Source organism: Telmatherina bonti (assembly GCF_933228915.1).
Source record: "Telmatherina bonti genome assembly, chromosome: 4".
NCBI classification, from domain to species: domain Eukaryota; kingdom Metazoa; phylum Chordata; class Actinopteri; order Atheriniformes; family Telmatherinidae; genus Telmatherina; species Telmatherina bonti.
Window position 1 is genome coordinate 1,465,578 of NC_136622.1, and position 19,423 is coordinate 1,485,000.

The 19,423-nt window shown below is 45.1% G+C and overlaps 1 protein-coding gene across 1 annotated transcript; it reads right to left on the bottom strand.

Annotated features, from left to right (window-relative positions):
- Nucleotides 1-639: 639 nt before the first annotated feature.
- gata5 (GATA binding protein 5) lies at nt 640-18,358 on the bottom strand (the record flags this gene model as incomplete). The annotated part of the gene is made up of 6 exons (XM_079239474.1): nt 640-759; nt 5,386-5,513; nt 5,604-5,688; nt 7,736-7,864; nt 16,659-16,828; nt 17,857-18,358. The coding sequence occupies 6 exons, from the start codon at nt 18,356-18,358 to the stop codon at nt 640-642; spliced, it is 1,134 nt and encodes a 377-aa protein (XP_079095600.1).
- Nucleotides 18,359-19,423: the final 1,065 nt, after the last annotated feature.

The following is a 19,423-nucleotide window of genomic DNA, read 5'->3' on the forward strand; positions in this document are numbered from 1 at the left end:
ATAATCTATCATAAAACAGATCCAATGGTGCCTGATAGATCCAAAGGCGAACAGTGAGCAGTGGTTTAAGACTGATTTTAGTGTCCACAATGACTTTTAACTCTCCTGATCTCAAGATAAATAATGTGCTCATAAAAGTTAATCATCTACATGTTGGAAATGAGACAAGTCTAAAAGCTGTAAAATCTAAAAAGTTTTTTTCTGTCCATTTTCTCGCAGTAATGATAATATGTTAAAATATTTGTTAGATACACTGAGGGCACGAGGAAGACATGGATATTCATGAAAATAAAGTGAGAGTGATTTATCTGTGTGTTACCCCCCCCAACTTTAATTCGGCAGTGGGCAGTTGTCCTCCTGAGCACATGTGAAATTGCAGGTTAAATCAGTTCAGGTTTTAACTGGGATGTTTTCTCAGTTTGCTGTTTATCAGTCCCGGTATTCTTTTATAACATGGCTTGAAGATTATGTTCTTTGTGGCTGAATATGGAGCCTTTCGGCTTCATTATCCTCTTCTGATGCTGATAGATTATTTAATAGTAGCTACAGAGTCACAGGAAGTCATTCCAGCACATATACATGGCTTTACTGATGAAGTGTTCTTCAGTCCATATGGCGGTCTGGTCCTGCTGATGCCCCTCATGTTTGGGATAGAGTGCACCAGGAGTTGTGTGGGACCATTGACGTTGGGGTGAAGGAATAGTCCTCAGTCTTAATGTCCATGTGTCCTGATCCTGTGCTGTCTAACTGAGAAGTTATCTGCAGGAAGCAAAGAGACATGAAAATGAAAGGAAGCTTTGATTCCCAGGAGACACAGTTTTCAGGCGTCTGAGAGCAGCTATAGCTGGTCATCAAGATTACTTTATTCAACCCCAAGGGAACATCATGGAAGTGACTTAGAAGTGCTTAGTTCTTTAGGCATCCAACATTAACTATGAACTATGTGTAGCTCATTTCAGATGTCTGTGTTTGTTTGAAGGGAACATGCCATTTTTTAAACAAGTTCAGTGAGCCACGAATGTCCCAGTGATTATCATAGTGGGTTACAATCCAACATTTAAATAACAGAAATAGTGTCTTATTGTAACTAACTGGGAATAGACAATAATTCTTGACCAATAACATTCAGCCCTCATGGCAAAGCTGAACAAAAAAATATTTGAGTAAAGACTACAAATTGGTAGTCTTGTTTCACTGGGAGTTGTTCTTGTGCCACCATCCATCAGCCTCCTCCTCGAACTTCTCCACCTATTCAGGAGTTTGCCTGAGGAGCCACTGAATCTAAAATGGTCCAGCAGGTGAAGTGGAACCAAGATGTGAGTCCTTTGTATCATGATGTAAAAGGAGAAAGATGTCAGCTGTGAGGAACAATGAGGAAAACCGACCAGCAGTGGAATTGTTAAACACACGGACCCTGTGAAAAGCAGCAGGAGGTTTAAAAACACTGCCGGGCAGTGTGATGTTGAAAATCACCAGTGAATGATCAGAAAAGACTGCATGACAGATCTCCAAGTGAGATACAATCAAACCAGAGGCTAAAACCAGGTCCAGTGTGTGACCATGGTCATGTGTGGGTCCACACACACACTGTGTCAGGGTAAAAGCGTCAATAAGGCTTAAAAAGTCCTTAACCAAAGGTTTATCAGGGCAAGATACATGCATAGTAAAATCCCCAATAATAAGGACTCTATCATATCTGGGAATGATAACAGTCAAAAGATCAGCAAACTCATTCAAAAAGTCCTTGTGGTATTTAGGAGGCCGACATATGACGGTGCACAGTCCAGGACAAGAGGAACCAGCTCAAAGACATGAAGTTCAAAGCTGGAGAAAATAAAGAAAGCTGCTTGCATTTATAAGTGTTCCTGTATACAGTCGCCGTTCCTCCTCCTCCACCAGAACTTCGCAGAACTTCGCAGAGAGCTAAAAAAGCAACAATCGAGTGGAAAAAGTTCGGAGAAGATGCCAGACTCACCAGCAGTCACCCCTCTGTCTCAGCGATCAGGTCCAGACCTGGCGTTCACCAGACCGAACCTGACATCAGCAGGAAGTACCGATGGCTTGACAGTCCTGCAGGACGGGTGGAGAGGCCACATGTTCCCAGCATTTACCCCACATTTACCCCGCGCCGCCAGTGGCGAGGATAATGGGTACAGTGGAGCCAACATGACCCATCCAAGCCCACGACAGGAACCAGCCAGGTGTTGGTGGACCCCAGTGAGAACTGGGAAGGAGGAGCGACGAGCAACTCCAGATGTAGACAGCGATTGTACCGAACAGTGTACGAGATGTCTCTTGACTTTCACCAGCCAGCTATTGCGTTTTCTCTTCCGCAATAGCATCGGGGTGTGGCACAAGTCAGCGGGTATCCCAGAAAGATGTAGGGGTAAAGTTTTCAAAATTAAAATTCACCACATTTCTGGCTAAAAAATGTCAGGCCAGGAGAGTCTGGCGATTGTACACCAGGATAAAGTCTCTATGTTGACAGATTGTCCGTAAAATCACAAACAAACTTGTGAGTGACAGACAGCCATGTAGGCCATGTTACAGGCGCCATCATGACATCTGCGACATTATGCTCATGCACCTTCTGAGACCCATGAAACTCCTCAGACACACAAACCTCCTCCGACTTTCATTGTTATGCAGATGATACTCAGATATACTTATCCTTTAAACCAGATGAAACAAATCAGCCCAATAGGCTACAAAATTGTCTCATAGACATAAAGACTTGGATGTCTAGAAATTTTCTCCTCTTAAACTCAGATAAGACTGAAGTAATTCTCGTTGGATCTGAAAAACTCAGAGCTAATTTTTCCAGTTTTGTAATGAACCTGGATGGCATTACTTTAGCTTCCAGTGCTACAGTGAGAAACCTTGGAGTAATATTTGACCCTGACCTGTCCTTTGGCCCACATATTAAGCAGGTTACTAAAACAGCCTTCTTTCATTTACGTAATATAGCCAAAATTAGGGACATTCTGTCTCAGAGTGATGCAGAAAAACTGGTTCACGCTTTTGTTACTTCGAGACTAGATTACTGTAACTCTCTATTACTGGGCTGTCCTAAATATGCCCTGAAAAGCCTTCAGCTGATCCAGAATTCTGCAGCCAGAGTCCTGACCAGAACCAGCAGGAGAGATCATATTTCTCCAGTTTTAGCCTCTCTTCATTGGCTGCCTGTTGAATCTAGAATAGAATTTAAAATCCTTCTCCTTACATATAAAGCCCTCCACAACCAGGCACCACTATATATCAAAGACCTCATTGTTCCTTATATACCAAGCAGAGTACTTCGTTCGCAGACTGCAGGCTTACTTGTGGTTCCTAGAGTCTCAAAGAGCCGAGCAGGAGGCAGAGCCTTTGGTTATCAGGCCCCTCTCTTATGGAATAAGCTCCTAGTTAGTGTTAGGGAAGCAGACACCCTCCCCACCTTTAAGACTAGGCTGAAGACTTATCTTTTTGATAAGTCCTATAGCTAGGGATGGTTAACATCCCTTAGTTATGCTGCTATAGGTTTAGACTGCTGAGGGACATTTCCTGATACACTGAGCTTCTTTCTTTTTCTCTTTATCTCCCTCTCTTATCTCTCATGGCTTCTCCTACCACTGCTATGCAGATGACACTCAGCTTTTCCTCTCCTTCCCACCAGACGACACAACGTTTCACTGAGAATATCAGCTTGCCTTGCTGATATCTCTGCATGGATGAAGGATCGCCACCTTCAGCTCAATCTGTCCAAGACAGAGCTCATTGTCTGTCCAGCCGATCCTTCCTTACCTCCGTAGATACGTGTGAAGCTCCACTCTGTCACACTTGTTCCTACGTCTGCTGCCTGGAATCTGGGTGTCATGGTGGATGACCAGTTGACCTTTAAGGTCCATGTTGCCTCGGTTGCCCCTACTTACCGATTTGCTCTCTACAACATCAAGAGACTCAGACGTACCTGACAGAACACATGACTCAGCTTCAGGCTCTGGTCATCTCAAACATCGATTACTGCAGTTCCCTACTGGCAGGTCTGCCTGCATGCTGGTTAAACCTCTGCAGATGATCCAGAACCAGCAGCACATCTGATCTTCAATCAACCCAAACGAGCTCATGTCACTCCGCTGCTAATCGCTCTTCACTGGCTTCCGGTCGCAGCACACATCAAATTTAAAGCCTTGCTTCTGGCTTACAAAACAATAACTCAAACGGCTCACGTCTACCTTCACTCCTTAATCCAGACCTACACTCCCTCTCCATAGCTACGTTCCACCAGTGAAAGACGCCTCGTGGTACCACCACTGTCTACTTTTAAGACCCAGCTGAAGACTCAGCTCTTCAAGGAGAACTTCAACACTTAGTATAGCTGTATTTATTGGAAAGTTGGAGAACTTAGCCCAGTTCTTTGCAACAAGCTTCATGGTATTAATTCTATGTATTATAACATAGGTGATATTATGGGGTGGGAAAGGGAGTAAACAACAACAACAACAACAAAAAGAAAAAGAAAAAAAAGCCTGTAGTATTTCATAGAAGGACCTGCGTCCAACTGGACAGTCCACCAGCACCTTCCTATGATGTCCTCTACTGTTTGATTTCGTGTTCGTGTATTGTTCTCACTCATATGTAAGTAGTTTTGGATAAAAGCGTCTAAGTGACTGTAGAATAGACACAGAAACCTCCTCAGACTAGTTAGATGTAACTTTCGCTGCCAACAAGTCTCAGGTAACATGACTTTCAAAGCTCTATAAACATGACTGAAGTAAAACTGATGCCTTGGACTTTCAGGAAACATGGTGATAAGTGCTCAGACCTAGCAGATGGCACAGCACTGTCAGACACCACAGGGTGACTTGTGTGCAGCAAATTCACAGCAGACATGGGAAAAGAATTGATGATGTAATGACCTCACAATCCATGTGTACTGTGCTGCCTCTGAGAAGGTACAGTTTCCTCCCTACCTCCACCAGACAAAATGAAGCCTATGCCAAAGTGTCAAACACTGCAGTTCACTTGGCTGGCTCCGAAAGGGAGAAAATTCCTACAGACTCCACAGCAGGAAAAAAATATTTATCGGCTAGTTCAAAAATGTCATTTTGGGTTCAATATATCAGGTTTACCTTCACGACAACAGCAGGGAGGAGTGAATTTTTTTAGAACTCAAAATGGGGAAAAATGGGACGGGGGTCCTTTTGATTGACAGATACCTGATGACCTGCCACAAGAAACAGAGAGGAGCACAATCGCTGTTTTTAGTCAGCTAACAGTCTGACTTAACTTTTGCTCACCTACTTACGTTAGCGAGGTAAATATTTTTACAGAAATTACAAATCTGTTTCTGCATCAGCTGTTTCTTTCATGCAGCAGCTAAATGAGGTTCTGCGGAGGGTTTACCCGAGTCCCAGATGTGACAGTCTGCCCTGTGCATGATGATGGGGCCATGTTGGGTTCACTGTTAATGATAGAGGCATAATCAGAAATGGAAAGGGAGGATGGGGAGCTCAGGATAGAGGTGATGGAGCCTAAAAAAACCAACAGGAGAGTTAATCTTCTTTATTTATTGAGACTTTTCAGACAATTGTGTGAGGGCTGTTGCAGGTTTGTGGATCTACCTGTGGCTGTTTTATTTTTGGATATCTTGGGTTTGCGCTTCCTAGTCTGAATACTTTCTTTCTTCATGGCCAGAGGTCTGGGCACCTGGAAGGAATAAAGCAAAAGATATAGGAGAGCTGAGCATACCTCCAACTTGCTGAACAACATCAGCCAAAGTGTTGTGACAACCGATGGTCTTTGCTCCCACACTGCCATAATAACAGCGACCACGCTTCCCTTCAGGAGTTAAAGGAGTTATCACATGGAAATTCCAAGCTAATGCTAATGCTAATGGGGATACATATATATACATATATATATATATATATATATATATATATATATATATATATATATATATATATATATATATATATATATATATATCCTGCACATATCTTATACTCTGCCATATAAATGTTTGTAAATGCCTGATTTGTTATAATTCATGCCTGCTACCACACAGTGCACAGTATGGTATTCATGACTGATGGCTTGCCATCACCAATGGAGAGCCAGGATCCCCAGACCACCACCAAGCGGCAGCCATGCTGCACCCCAGTGCACCAGTCACCCTGCCCCGGGCACCAAGACCCCCCCTCACATACTCCCTCACACCCTATTCACTCTGTCCCTTACTCATTCCTAACCGCTTAGTCCAATGAAGGGTTGAGGAATACAAGCTGGAGCCTATCCCAGCAGTCTGGGTGAAAGGCAGGGTACACCCTGGACAGCTCACCAGTCCATTGCAGGGCTGCACAGAGACAAATAACCACTCACACTCACTCCTATTTTCATTACTTATAAACTGCAGCTATTTAAACATACAATTTATTTCATTTATCGGATGATCTGATATTTTTCTAACTTTTATTTGCAGATTTTAGTCCAGCACATCTCCTGCCATGGGCAGCAACAGCGGTCTACAGGTAGATGTTGGCTGATAGACTGACCTGGCAACGCAGACAACTGGAACACAGCTGTCATCAAGGGCTTTCCAATCTTGTTTATTGTTTGTTAAATTAATGTTACATACAGAAAACTATATTAAAAAAAACCACATATTCATTCTTTATGGAAGCTATTACATGTGGAGTGTACACTGCTGTTACTGTGGTTCCTGGCCTTCACCAGTCCTCTACAGCAACAAACAATCAGTGGAGAGGCTTCAGCTCAGACTGGAGGAAGATGAAGACAAAGACAGCTCTGTGGAGGCTAACTCATCTGATTCCAGAACCACGAGAGTCCACATATAAAAACTCAGCTACTGTGTTTACACAGTCCATAACAAAGATATAATTTTTATTCAATTACATTGAAAATGACCAATGATTTTATTTTGAAGAGATGTTTTTTTTTTTTTTTTACTTAAACTTTACGTTTTACCTTCAGAAGTCAGATGTAGAAGTGTGTACACGGTAAAGTTGTGTATTTACCTTCAGTGAATGCAGCAAAGTTACTATTTTTTGTGTGTAATATAAAATGACAAGAACATAATCACTATTTACAGTTAATTGCCATTTGCTTTATTTCTGCATTATTGGGTACAGAAGCAAAACTTGGGCTGCACAGTGGCACAGTCTACCTTCTACCTGGCATGACAGAAAGAATGTTGGTGGTTTGAGCCTCGGCTGGGGGGAGGTTCAAATGGGCATATCTTTCTGTGCATCATGGGTTCTCTCTCGGTACTTTGGCTTCCCCCCACCATCCACAGACATTAACAGGTTCCTATAAATTGTCCCGAGGAATGAGTGTGATGGACTGCCGGCATGTCCAGGGCAAACCTGCTGTTGCCAGTAATTGCTGAGATACACTCAGCTTCCTGCAACCCTGAACTCAAACAACTGGTTAAGAAAATGCATGGAGAAGAGAAACTTGCCTTTCATTCACTCCATGTTTAAAATCTGGCAGCAACTCTCATGAGAGAAAGTTGTGTTATAAGCAAAGTGTTGAGCTCTGTTCAAGAAAAGCTCTAGGTTTGATTTTTTTTGGTTTAATAAATGTTCAAACGTCTATTTAAAAACACTCAGAGGACAATGGACACAGGAAAAGACTAGGTGAAGACGCCTTTAACACACACAGCGGACTGGTCCTATCTCCATTGCAGCTTTTTGTGTGGTGGAGGGGCTGCTTGGGGGCCGATGCCACCTACCCCGTGCAGCTTCATGTACAGGCCACAGGCATTGCAGACCGGTTCCCCCTCGGTGTTGCGTCTCCACAGAGTGGTGGTGCTGGTGTGACAGTTGGTGCAGCACAGGCCAGCCCGGCGGGATGTGGTCAGCTGCAGGCAACATTTAAAAGTAATATTTAACAAATCATTTTATTATTCTTGTATGAAGCTGCAATATCAACTATGATGGCCTGAATCAAAAAGCATCAACAACGTTGTGATGATATCAGCAATGTTTTTTATGTAGAGCTAGAGCAGCAGCAGAGTGCCACGCTCTCTGGAAGAAAACCCTGTCTCAACGTCCATATCAAGGACAAGGTCAGTGCAAGACAAATAAAAACAAGAGTCCTGCTTGTTGGGCAAGCCATGAAGCCTTGGCACGAGCCTCCAAAAACTCTTCTCCAAGCATGATTTATCTAGGAGTGTAACCTTCACATTAATTAGGATCTTTAGCACTGCAAGGCCCAAGAATTTCAGGTTTTCCTGCAAGTCCCCCTCCCCTCTACAAGTTTGTGTAATCACTCTCACCTTGTTAACGGTCACTATTGTGATGCAATAATCCTGTAGAACAACCAGACGCCCAACTGGATTTAGTTTCTCCCCCTAAAAAAGGTCCTTACAATGCTTTTCTTACTGGGTAAGGCAGAGCATTGCCCATTTTTCCAGACTCAGTAACTTTGTCAGTTAGACTTCAGAGCACAGCACACGATGTGAAAGGACCAACAACTTGGTGGCTAAGTCCACTGCATTTCAGTAACTTCTGTTCACAAAATGACAGAAAAAAGTATGACTTGACTAAACGAATAACATTTATTTCACACTGAAAAAAGCACAAAACATGAAGCCCAAAGATGTTACATAAAATACACATTGTCTGCATTATGTGTGTTCATACATTTAATGAATGAAATGAAATGAAAATAAAAATGAAAAATACTTTATTAATCCCCAAAGGGAAATATTATAGTATATAATAATAACTAGAGGAGGTCTTGTTCCGGAGGCTGATGGCTGCTGGCAGGAATGATCTTCTGTATCTTTCAGTCTTACATGGGACCTGAAGAAGCCTCTCACTGAACACACTTTGTTGTTTCATCACTGTGTTGTGGAGAGGGTGTGAAGAATCCTCCATCATCTTCATCAGCTTGTGCAGCATTCTTCTTTGGACAATCAGCTCCAGCGGCTCCAGAGTTACTCCAAGCACAGAAGCAGCTTTCTGGATCAGTTTGTTGATTCTCTTCAAGTCTCTGGTTCTGATGCTACTACCCCAGCAGATGCTGCAAAGCTGACTGCACTCTCCACAACAGACTTCTAGAAGATATGCAACATCTTGGTGCAGACGTTAAACCATCTCAGCTTCCTTAAGAAGTACAGTCTGCTCTGACCTTTCTTGTAGATGTAGTCAGTGTTGCATTTCCAGTCCAGTTTGTTGTCCAGCTGAACTCCAAGATACTTGTATTCCTCCACCACCTCCACCTCCTCTCCCAGGATGGAAACAGTGCTTTGTTTATTCTTCTTCCTCCTGAAGTCAACAATCATCTCTTTTGTTTTGCTGCTATTTAATATGAGATGATTGTCACCGCACCATTTAACAAACTGACTGACCAGTTCTCTGTACTCTGCTTCTTGTCCATCCCTGATACACCCCACAACTGCAGAGTCATCAGAGTATTTCTGCAGATGACAGGACTCAGAGTTGTACTGGAAGTCTGAGGTGTACAGAGTGAAGAGGAATGGCCAGAGTACAGTTCCTTGTGGTGCACCAGTGCTGCTGACCTCCATCTCAGACACACAACCTTTCAGTCTCACAAACTGGGGTCTGTTTGTGAGGTAGTCATAGATCCAGGTGGTTGTGGAGGTATCCACCTGGAATTTATGGAGCTTCTCACATAACAAAGCAGGCTGAATGGTATTAAAAGCACTGAGAAATGAAAGAACATGACCCTCAGAGTGCTGCCTGAATGGTCCAGATGAGAGTGTGCTCTCTGGAGCAGGTATATGATGGCATCTTCAACCCCAAGTCCATTACGATATGCAAACTGGAATGGGTCCTGAAAGGTGTTTACTTGCTTGTTGAGGTGAGCCAGTAAGAGTCTCTCCAGGACTTTCATGATGTGAGATGTCAGGGCAACTGGTCTGTAGTCACTTGGTTCAGCTGGTTGTGTTTTTTTAGGCACTGGAACAAGGCAGGAGGTTTTCCACAGCACTGGGACTCTATTTAGTCTCAGACTGGTGTTGAAAAGGTGCTGGAGAATCGGACATAGTTGTTCTGAGCAGGTCTTGAGAACTCTGGGACTGACACCATCTGGACCTGCAGCCTTGTTCTGGTTCAGTTTCTCAAGTTGCTTCATAACCTGATTGCAGGAGACAAACAAGGTGGAGGTCTCAGGATGTCCTGATGTGGAGGGAGATGAAGCTGTGTTCTGGTCCATGACTGAGCTGCAGGGTGACAGATTGGAGGCGTGACAGGAAAGCAGTGGGCTTATGGAGGGTGTGTGGTCTGTTGGGCTGGAGGTAGGGGGTGAACTGAACCTGCTGAAGAATATGTTCAGCTCATTAGCTCTGTCCAGACCTCCATCAGGCTGGTCCCCCTTTAACTTGAAGCCGGTGATCTTCTTCATTCCAGACCACACATCCCTCAGGTTATTCTGCTGGAGCTGACTTTCTAACTTCTTCCTGTAGTCCTCCTTGCACTTCTTAGTTTGTGTTTTAAGTTGTTTTTGTGTTGCCCTCAATAACTCCCTGTCTCCATCCCTGAAGGCTTTCTTTTTGATGTTCAGCAGCTTTTTCAGGTCACTGGTGATCCAGGGTTTGTTATTGGGGAAGCACCTCACTGTTCTTGTTGGGACGATGCTGTCCACACAGAAGTTTATGTAATCTGTCACACACTCAGTCATGGCGTTGATGTCGTCTCCATGAGGTTCACAGAGGACGTTCCAGTCTGTAGCCTCAAAGCCTCCTCTAAGAGCATCTTCAGCTTCAGCAGACCAGATTTTGATAGTCTTTGTGATGACTGGTTGCTGCTGAACGATGGGCTTGTAGAGTTGCAGAGAGGGAGACGTTGTTGAAGTCTCCGGAGATCGCCATGAATGAGTTTGGATGCTGTGTTTGTAGCCGAGCAACGACGGAGCTGATGACGTCACAGGCTGTGTCTGGTGCGGTACCAGGTATTATATAAACCGCTACCAGAATAACACAGGTAAACTCTCTGGGTAAATAATATGGACGGAAGCTCACAGCTAACAGTTCCATGTCCCTTGTGCATATCTTCTCCTTGACAGTAACATGTCCAGGATGACACCAACGCTGGTTAACCAGCACTGCAATTCCACCACCCTTTAGCTTTCCGCTGTGTTGTCTACTGCGGTCTGCACGGACCGTTTTAAAGCCCGGTACAGACACATTACAGTCAGGGATGTGTTCATGCAGCCATGTCTTGCTGAAGCACATAATACTGCACTCTCTGTATTCTTTCTGAGACCTTGTTAGCATCTCAAGCTCGTCCGTTTTGTTAGCTAGCGATCTCACATTACCCATGACAACGGTTGGGAGAAATGGTTTAAATCTCCATCGCTTTCTCCTCTGTCTGACTCCCGCTCTGCATCCTCTTCTCTTTCTTTTCAACTCCATCGGGATTTGATGTGTTGTTTCGCTGATAATCCTGATTTGGGAGAGTTTAATCAGTTGATCCCGACTGTAAACAAGTCTTTCATTGCCATGGAAACTCATAAGTCTTGACAGAGTCAAAAATATGCAGAAAAATCTTCCTTGCAGCACACCCTCTGAACTGGCATGAAATCCTCAGAAAAAAAAAAAAATTGAGGTAATATCTATGTGGAAAGACTTTGTACTTGAAAAAAATCAAGATAGCAAGTCAGAACTTCTACAATTTGCTGCCAACAGATGGCACAATCTAGAATGTAGAATCTAGGCTACAGTATGAACAGCAAACTATTAGCCCACAATTATCCTGTTTAGCAGTTTCCACAAGTTTAAGGTGAGTCCTTTCTACATTTACGACAGGTAAACTTTTTGCAATGCACACAGCGCTCAGTGCTATGGTTTCTGTTTAAGAGTTTGCACACCTGGCACTGTATTGTTTTTCCTTGAGAAAGTCTTGTTTCCACATGATGCTTCCTCAAGTTTTCTTCCTGCTGTGCCTTCTCCTGCATAAACCTGTTTCTAAGTTCATTTGCAAGTCGCAGTATGAACAGTCATTGGCTTTCTGTGGACCCTGTACATGTCTTCTACACGTGCATATTTGTACACGTGCATTTGTGGCTGCCATGTCAAGCAGGTTGTAAAAGACAGCCACAGACCATCTGCATGTGCCAACATGCACTGAGCGTAGTTTCTGGTCCATAATGTCCACACCACATTTCAAGTGGTTGAAATCAATAACAGTGTTTGGTTTTCTGTTTTGAGTGTCCTCAAACTCCACTTTGTGATGCATGGTGCTCAGCAGACAAACAGACTTCTCTTTTTTTTGCTTGCATTCACTGTGAGAAAGGCACTTCCAGATGTGAACACTTAGAGTTGAGACACGTAGAGTACAGCTCTCATCTTGCAATTTCTTTTGCTGTTGCAGGTAGCTCCCGATGAATTTTGCTGATGGTGCCAAGCAGATTTGTATTCCGCTGAAGAAGCCTGTTAGCCAGAGACAGAGATGTAAAGAAATTGTCCATAGTTACAGTCCTTCCCTTGTCCATAAATGGCACCATCAGCTTCACAACAACACTCTCTGACAGCCTCCCATTGGACGTGAAGGATCTTTACCCCAAGTAGAGGATAACATTGCACATTAATTTTGTGTCCAGATCTGCTGCAATCCAAAACTTAATTCCAAATTTATCAGGCTTGTATGCAATGTGTTGCAGAAAGGGGCAGCAAATTTTTGTTGGCAATAGCTGCTCATCAACAGTAATATGTTGCCTTGGGCTGTAGGACAACACACAGTTCTGTACAAACCACTGCCAGATGTTTGAAATTGAAATTTGTCAGTTTTTGCATGTTCAACACGGGTGTCCTTGTTGTCAAAGTGCAGATATCTCATTATTTCTCAAAAGTGATGTCAAGACATTGTGGCTTTTATGTCTGTGTGTGGATTGAAAGGTAGAGTCCTCACTTTTTCACTGGATCCACACACTGCTTTCGCTGCCTCTGTGGGTTCTGATGGTACGCCCATATCAGTAGCCTTGTGTCTCTTGCCACAAGGAGGGTTGTCATCTTCATCTGATGTAGCCTCTGTGTCCGCGCCGTCTGGCTCAGTCAGAACACGAAGTGCTGCTTGTTTCCTGCTGCGCTTTTGAAGAGAAGAGTTTTCTGTTGCAGGAGAAGTCACATCCTCATCCGATGAAGAATCTGCATCTGTGTTGTCTGCTTCATCTTCAAATGTGAAGTCCTCATTTCCACCATTAGTCACAACCTTGCATTTCTTGTAACATAGCCAAAGCTTCCAAAGCGGTCATTCTCCTTCTTGATTGTGTCGTGGGCCGAGACATGGTGGAATCCAGGTAGTCTCCAGGTAGAAAAACTCCTGAGTCTGTGTGTCAGGCCTATTTATTCTGGGAGTCAGACTTAACAACCACAACATTTACAGTTTCTTCCGTCTTTCCCATCCTCACTTGGACATGAAGACGCTTTTCTCTAGCTACTTCAGTTTTATTTTAAACTGATTTTCATAAAAGGTTTCACATTGTTCATTTAAATTTCTAAAAATGTGCTTTTGACAACAATGTCAGTTTCCATTTTGAAAATTCTGTTTGTGATCCCTTTTGTATAGAATTATTTTTGATCCACTCTGATCCTCTAAACTGTTGTTGACTGTCCATCCATCAATCTATCAGTTCATCTGTCCATCCACCAATACATCCATCTGTCCATCTGTCTATCCATCCATCTATCTTTTCATCCATCTATCCATCCATCTATCCATCCATTCATCCATCCATCTATCTTTCCGTTCATCTATCTGTTCATCAATTCAGCGGACGTGTGAATCTAAGTGGCAAGAGAGGTGGACAGGAAAAAAGAGACCCCGACACGTTTCATGATTGTGTCTGACCTTCCCAGTACTGGAGTGGATCCGATTTTTTTCAATGACATCATATTCTGGTGTAGAGATCTGACGACGCAGACAGTGTCAACACATATAACGCAGCTACACTCAATTCAGAACTTACGTTGCTGCTGCGTATGACTGTTTGTTCCGAGTGCTGTGGAGTCCAGACACAAGCATGTCACAACTCCAGAAATGTTTCACGCTTCTGTCGGAGTTTTTTTCCTCACTAAAGCTAAAGATCTGGCGACGCAAATGTTTCATTCATCATGTTTCATTAGAAACATGAGTTTTTTCAGGGCTCTCAGGTAAAACGCTCAAAGGCACGAGCTAACGGTGTGTTCAGAACAAACGCGTTCTGAGTGTCAAAAACGCTCAAAACATTGAATGCTCGACGCTGGTCACTAAACTGTTACTTTTGTGTCCAACGCCCAAAACGCTCCTGTTTGTCTGCCTAAATCCTGCCGTTTGTCTGCAGCGATTGGCAAACGCAAAGGAAAAGAGAGGAGGGAAAGGTGGAGCTTTCCTTACGGTCAGTCTGAATGATGGCGGTGCAGTAGAGAGATGGCATGGTTTTATTTAATAAATAAAGCCTGCTACGTTGCCAAATCAGTAACATTCCACTTTTTAGCAAGGAATGGTTATCCTAAATATTACACGGAGTAATGGCATTCTTATGCAACAGTATCTGGTTAAAGTACAATCATGCCTCCAGAATGTGGGTGTTTCTTTTTCATTATATATACGGAGCTACCGAGCAGCTGAAATCAGCCAGAACTGGCAACCCTGACAGGGTCAGTTCGGGCCGTTAGGACAGCAGAGTTTCTGCAAGCAGCCTGCAGCTCTTGTTAGTGGAGAGAACTGCAGCGTTGAGGATCATTATGACTTGTTTAGATGCATTTTCAGAAAAGCAGCGGCTGCTTCACGAGCCGCAAGGCAGGAGTCAGAGAGCCGCATGAGGAACGCCGTCGTAGGGCGTCTCAGGCCCGTGTCTGGGTTCACCACAGGAATCCTCCTGGAGCTGCCAGCTGATCGCTCTGATTGGTTGACGCCTAGCGTCAAGCGGCCAAAGTTCAGATTTTCCATCTCTGGCTTTTGACATCAAGCCTAAAAAACTTTTTACATTTTCGGCGCGTGGGGAACCAGGTTACTATGACAACAAATTGGCTACAGAAACAATTTTATGTCTTTTGAGCCCCTTTACTTCCTTCCTTCAGCAGTGTTGGGCCTGGAGAGATGAGATATTTTTCCTCAGGTGCAACCTGACTGATTGGCTGCAGCTGTTCCTCGTTCCAGCCTGGCTGATAAAACTGAGGACTGCTCTCCAGCCGTTACCAGTTCATCTGCTTGCCAGCGGTATTGTATGGCCAACCAGCGTTTGGTGTTGGTAGACTGAATAAGAGAGTCTAAAGAACCCTGTCTTGTTTTCCAGTACCAGCCAGCTCAGCCTGCCTCCTGCCTGCCAGCCTTCAGCCAGTCCTTCACTGCCCCAACCAGTGACCAAAATAAAGGAATCGGGCAGAGAAGCATCTGTGTGCCTGACTTCTTGGAGGCTCTTTCCTACACTATTCCTTAACAAGCAGTCACCAGAGCTCAAACACTTGGCCAATGTTCACCCTTCACTCCTGCTTTGTTTTCTGTCCGCTTGTACTTAAAGGGACATTGTGTCAGATTTTTTGTTGTTAACTGACCAAAATTGGTTTCTGCATTTATATGTGTGTTATCTTTGGTTTATTATGACCTCCGTTAGAAGCCTCACACATTCACATAAAACAAAATATTTTAGATTTGTTTCTCCATTCAACGGGTAAGCCAGCAGGGCACGCCATGACAGTCTGCAATGGTGAAATTATCCAGCCTCCGGGAAGGGACAAACAGCCCCAACGGCAGAATAAATAACCTAACCCAATTGTTGGTATAAAGCTCCAGATGCGTTCCACTTGTTTAATCCAAGAACTGCATTATAAACTTTAGATCAAATTATTTTTCTCAATGACCTAAATTAGACATTTTACTGGGCTGAAATTTATCAGTGAATTTGCTGTTTTAAAACGCCTTAAGCTGCTAGAACCAACGGCTTGCCGTCAGCGGGGAAAATCATGTTAACTTGTTATTAACAAAGATGGAGGACCACAGATATGCAGCAGCAGCACGGGAGCCCTGTTCGCCAGCACAGAGAAAGCACAACAGCACACTTAAAAGGCAGCGTGACCAGGAAATACAAAAAACGAGGATCAACATCGGACTAGCTTCCTCCAGGTGGAAGGAGCTGAATAGAAGAGTTTTAGAAGGGATGCCGAAGTTGCCAACTTTCTTCTCGACAAGTCAAATGTGCTGCCTAAACTAGCCTAAAGAAACGTTTTTCATTCGGTTGTGTTTACCATAGTCAGAATATATATTTTTATTTCTCGGTGTTGCCGAGACTTTTTGATACACGGTGGCTGCCGTCGTTACGATGCCTGTTTTTCAGAAAGTGAGGCGCCAGAACGCGCATGGGTTAGAATTGTAGCGACGATTCCGACGTCAGGCGGATGTAAATGTTACACAATGTCCCTTTAAATAGGAAACATGTTTTAAGTGTCAATAACAAATTGTATTTTTATTTGTTTTTAACGTGAACATTTACCACTATTTTAAAAAGTATTTATTTTTAAAAATGTTCAGATATTTTTTATTGCTTCTTTGTTTTGATGTGAGAAGAAAGTTTAATTACTGCAAAGTAGCTTATAAAAAAACCCATTGTGTGTGAAATGTAAAAACATAAAGACTGTTGTTTTAAAAGCATGTCAAAGTTCATCTGTCCTCAGTTGAAACTGCGCTAAACCGTCCCTCAGGGCGCCATCTCACCAGACGTTTATGCGGCTTGATGAGCGGCCTGTTGATGCCATTCATCTTGTGATAGAGGCCGCAGGCATTGCACAGGTAGTGTCCAGTCCCATCCCTTCGCCACAGCGGTGTGGACACGGAACCGCAGTTCACGCACTCGCGGCCCTCAGAGGGCAAGTCGTCCATCGGGTCTACAACAGAGAGAGAGACACAAACAGAACATCAGCACACGCTCTGGATTGGGGTCTTATGAGGATGTCAGACCACCCCATATAGGTCTTTGTCTCCTGGTAATGACAGCATAAACTCCTTCTCCAACACACAGATATAACAGTGCACTATGGAAACTGCCACAAGCAACATAAAAGAACCCAAATTAGTTCATTACCATCTATTATTACTATTATTATTAGCTTTTTTTTTTTATAATCTTTTTATTATTTTCTGGCCCAACTGCACAGCACACAAATAAAACTCACAAAACAAAAAGAAAAAATGAGAAAATACCACAGCAGTAATCCACAAATCCAGACAAAACGAATCAGCAGGATTTCCTCCGTTTTTCAGGACTTCAAATACGTTTGAGACAAATAAAGTCACATCTGTTTGTGTGTTTGTGTAGGTCTGCAGTTCCAGCAAAAAGACAACCAGGGACTAAAATAAATTTCATTTAAGTGTGAAGAAATTGTAAGGTGCCAACCAGGCTTCAGACCGCCGCGCCCCCTCCCCAACCCCCACCCAGTCCCAAGCAGCTGGAGCTGCTTCAGACCCTGAATCATCGGATTTTCAGATATTTCTGTGTTTGCATGAACATAATGCCCACTGCGTAGTGTGTTAATACAGCATGGCATTGTTTCCAGGAGGACTGACATTAACTTCCACACCTCCTTCACCTCCTGTAATCAATAACCTGACCCCCAGCAGCCTGATAAGTGTTAATCCTGCTGGAAATATTCCCTTTTCACGCAGCAGAAAAATAAAGTCTGCATCAGTGTTTGAGGTGTTCAAGTGAAGACCACGTTGTTAATGATTACATGCTGTCTGACACTAAACCCACAGGAAAAAATGAAATTATTAGATCTAATATTTGCAGACCGAAACATGTGAAGTTGAATTATTTTAAGCAACACTTTAATGCTGCTGCGTTTTAGCAAAATAACACGCATGCAGAATAAGGAATGCACGAATTAATAAGGGAATAAATAAATAAAAGCCTTACCCAGACATGACCTGTTCCCGGACAGACCACCATGCCGGGCCTGCAGACTAAACACTCCGCTCTCCAACGGTCCCAACGTCCAGGAAGAGGTCGCCATATCTGGACTCATGTACGCGTACGGACTGGGATGAGAGCCTCCAGCCGGGTCCAGCAGGGAGCCTCCGTACGGATCATTCCCGGGAAGCAGCGGGCTGTGGAAGGTCCCGTCCCGCTCCGCGGTGCTGCTGACCGGCGGGTTTTGCGGATGGGAGAACCCGGGTGTGGAGTGGGGGCAGCTGGGGGCGAAGGAAGAGCAGTCTGCGGCGCTCGGCATCCAGCCGGGGTGTCCGCCGAGGCCGTGGGACGGAAGCACCGAGACACAGCTATATGGCAGAGTGGGCAACATGGGCGGAACCGTGGTGGTGGGGACGTGGGCCGAGGAGCTGGTCGTGGGGTGGATGGAGCTCCCCGTGTCATGGGCGTAAGGAGACTGGTCCGAAGACAAAGACAGGCTCTGAAACATTTCCCAAAGTTTCAGCCAAAGTCCTGCGTGGAATCTGAGAAGCACCTGTAGGCAGGTCTCAGTGCGTGGAGCGGACACGGTCCACGCGTCCTGCAGGCTTCCGGACTTTTATGGTTCTGTTGAAGAAACGGAGATAAAATGATGATTAAACAGGAAGCAGAAGTTTTTTCCTTTTGTCACCCTGAAGAGAAACGGATCGTTCTGGTCTGAAGAACCCGGGACCCGCATCAGAGACCCGCTCTGGTGGACCCGGGACCCGCATCAGAGACCCGCTCTGGTGGACCCGGGACCCGCATCAGAGACCCGCTCTGGTGGACCCGGGACCCGCATCAGAGACCCGCTCTGGTGGACCCGGGACCCGCATCAGAGACCCGCTCTGGTGGACCCGGGACCCGCATCAGAGACCCGCTCTGGTGGACCCGGGGACCCGCATCAGAGACCCGCTCTGGTGGACCCGCATCAGAGACCCGCTCTGGTGGACCCGGGACCCGCATCAGAGACCCGCTCTGGTGGACCCGCATCAGAGACCCGCTCTGGTGGACCCGCATCAGAGACCCGCTCTGGTGGACCCGGGACCCGCATCAGAGACCCGCTCTGGTGGACCCGCATCAGAGACCCGCTCTGGTGGACCCGGGACCCGCATCAGAGACCCGCTCTGGTGGACCCGCATCAGAAACCCGCTCTGGTGGACCCGCATCAGAAACCCGCTCTGGTGGACCCGCATCAGAAACCCGCTCTGGTGGACCCGCATCAGAGACCCGCTCTGGTGGACCCGCATCAGAGACCCGCTCTGGTGGACCCGGGACCTGCATCAGAGACCCGCTCTGGTGGACCCGCATCAGAGACCCGCTCTGGTGGACCCGGGACCTGCATCAGAAACCCGCTCTGGTGGACCTGCATCAGAGACCCGCTCTGGTGGACCCGGGACCCGCATCAGAGACCCGCTCTGGTGGACCTGCATCAGAGACCCGCTCTGGTGGACCCGCATCAGAGACCCGCTCTGGTGGACCCGCATCACAGACCCGCTCTGGTGGACCCGGGACCCACATCAGAAACCTGCTCTGG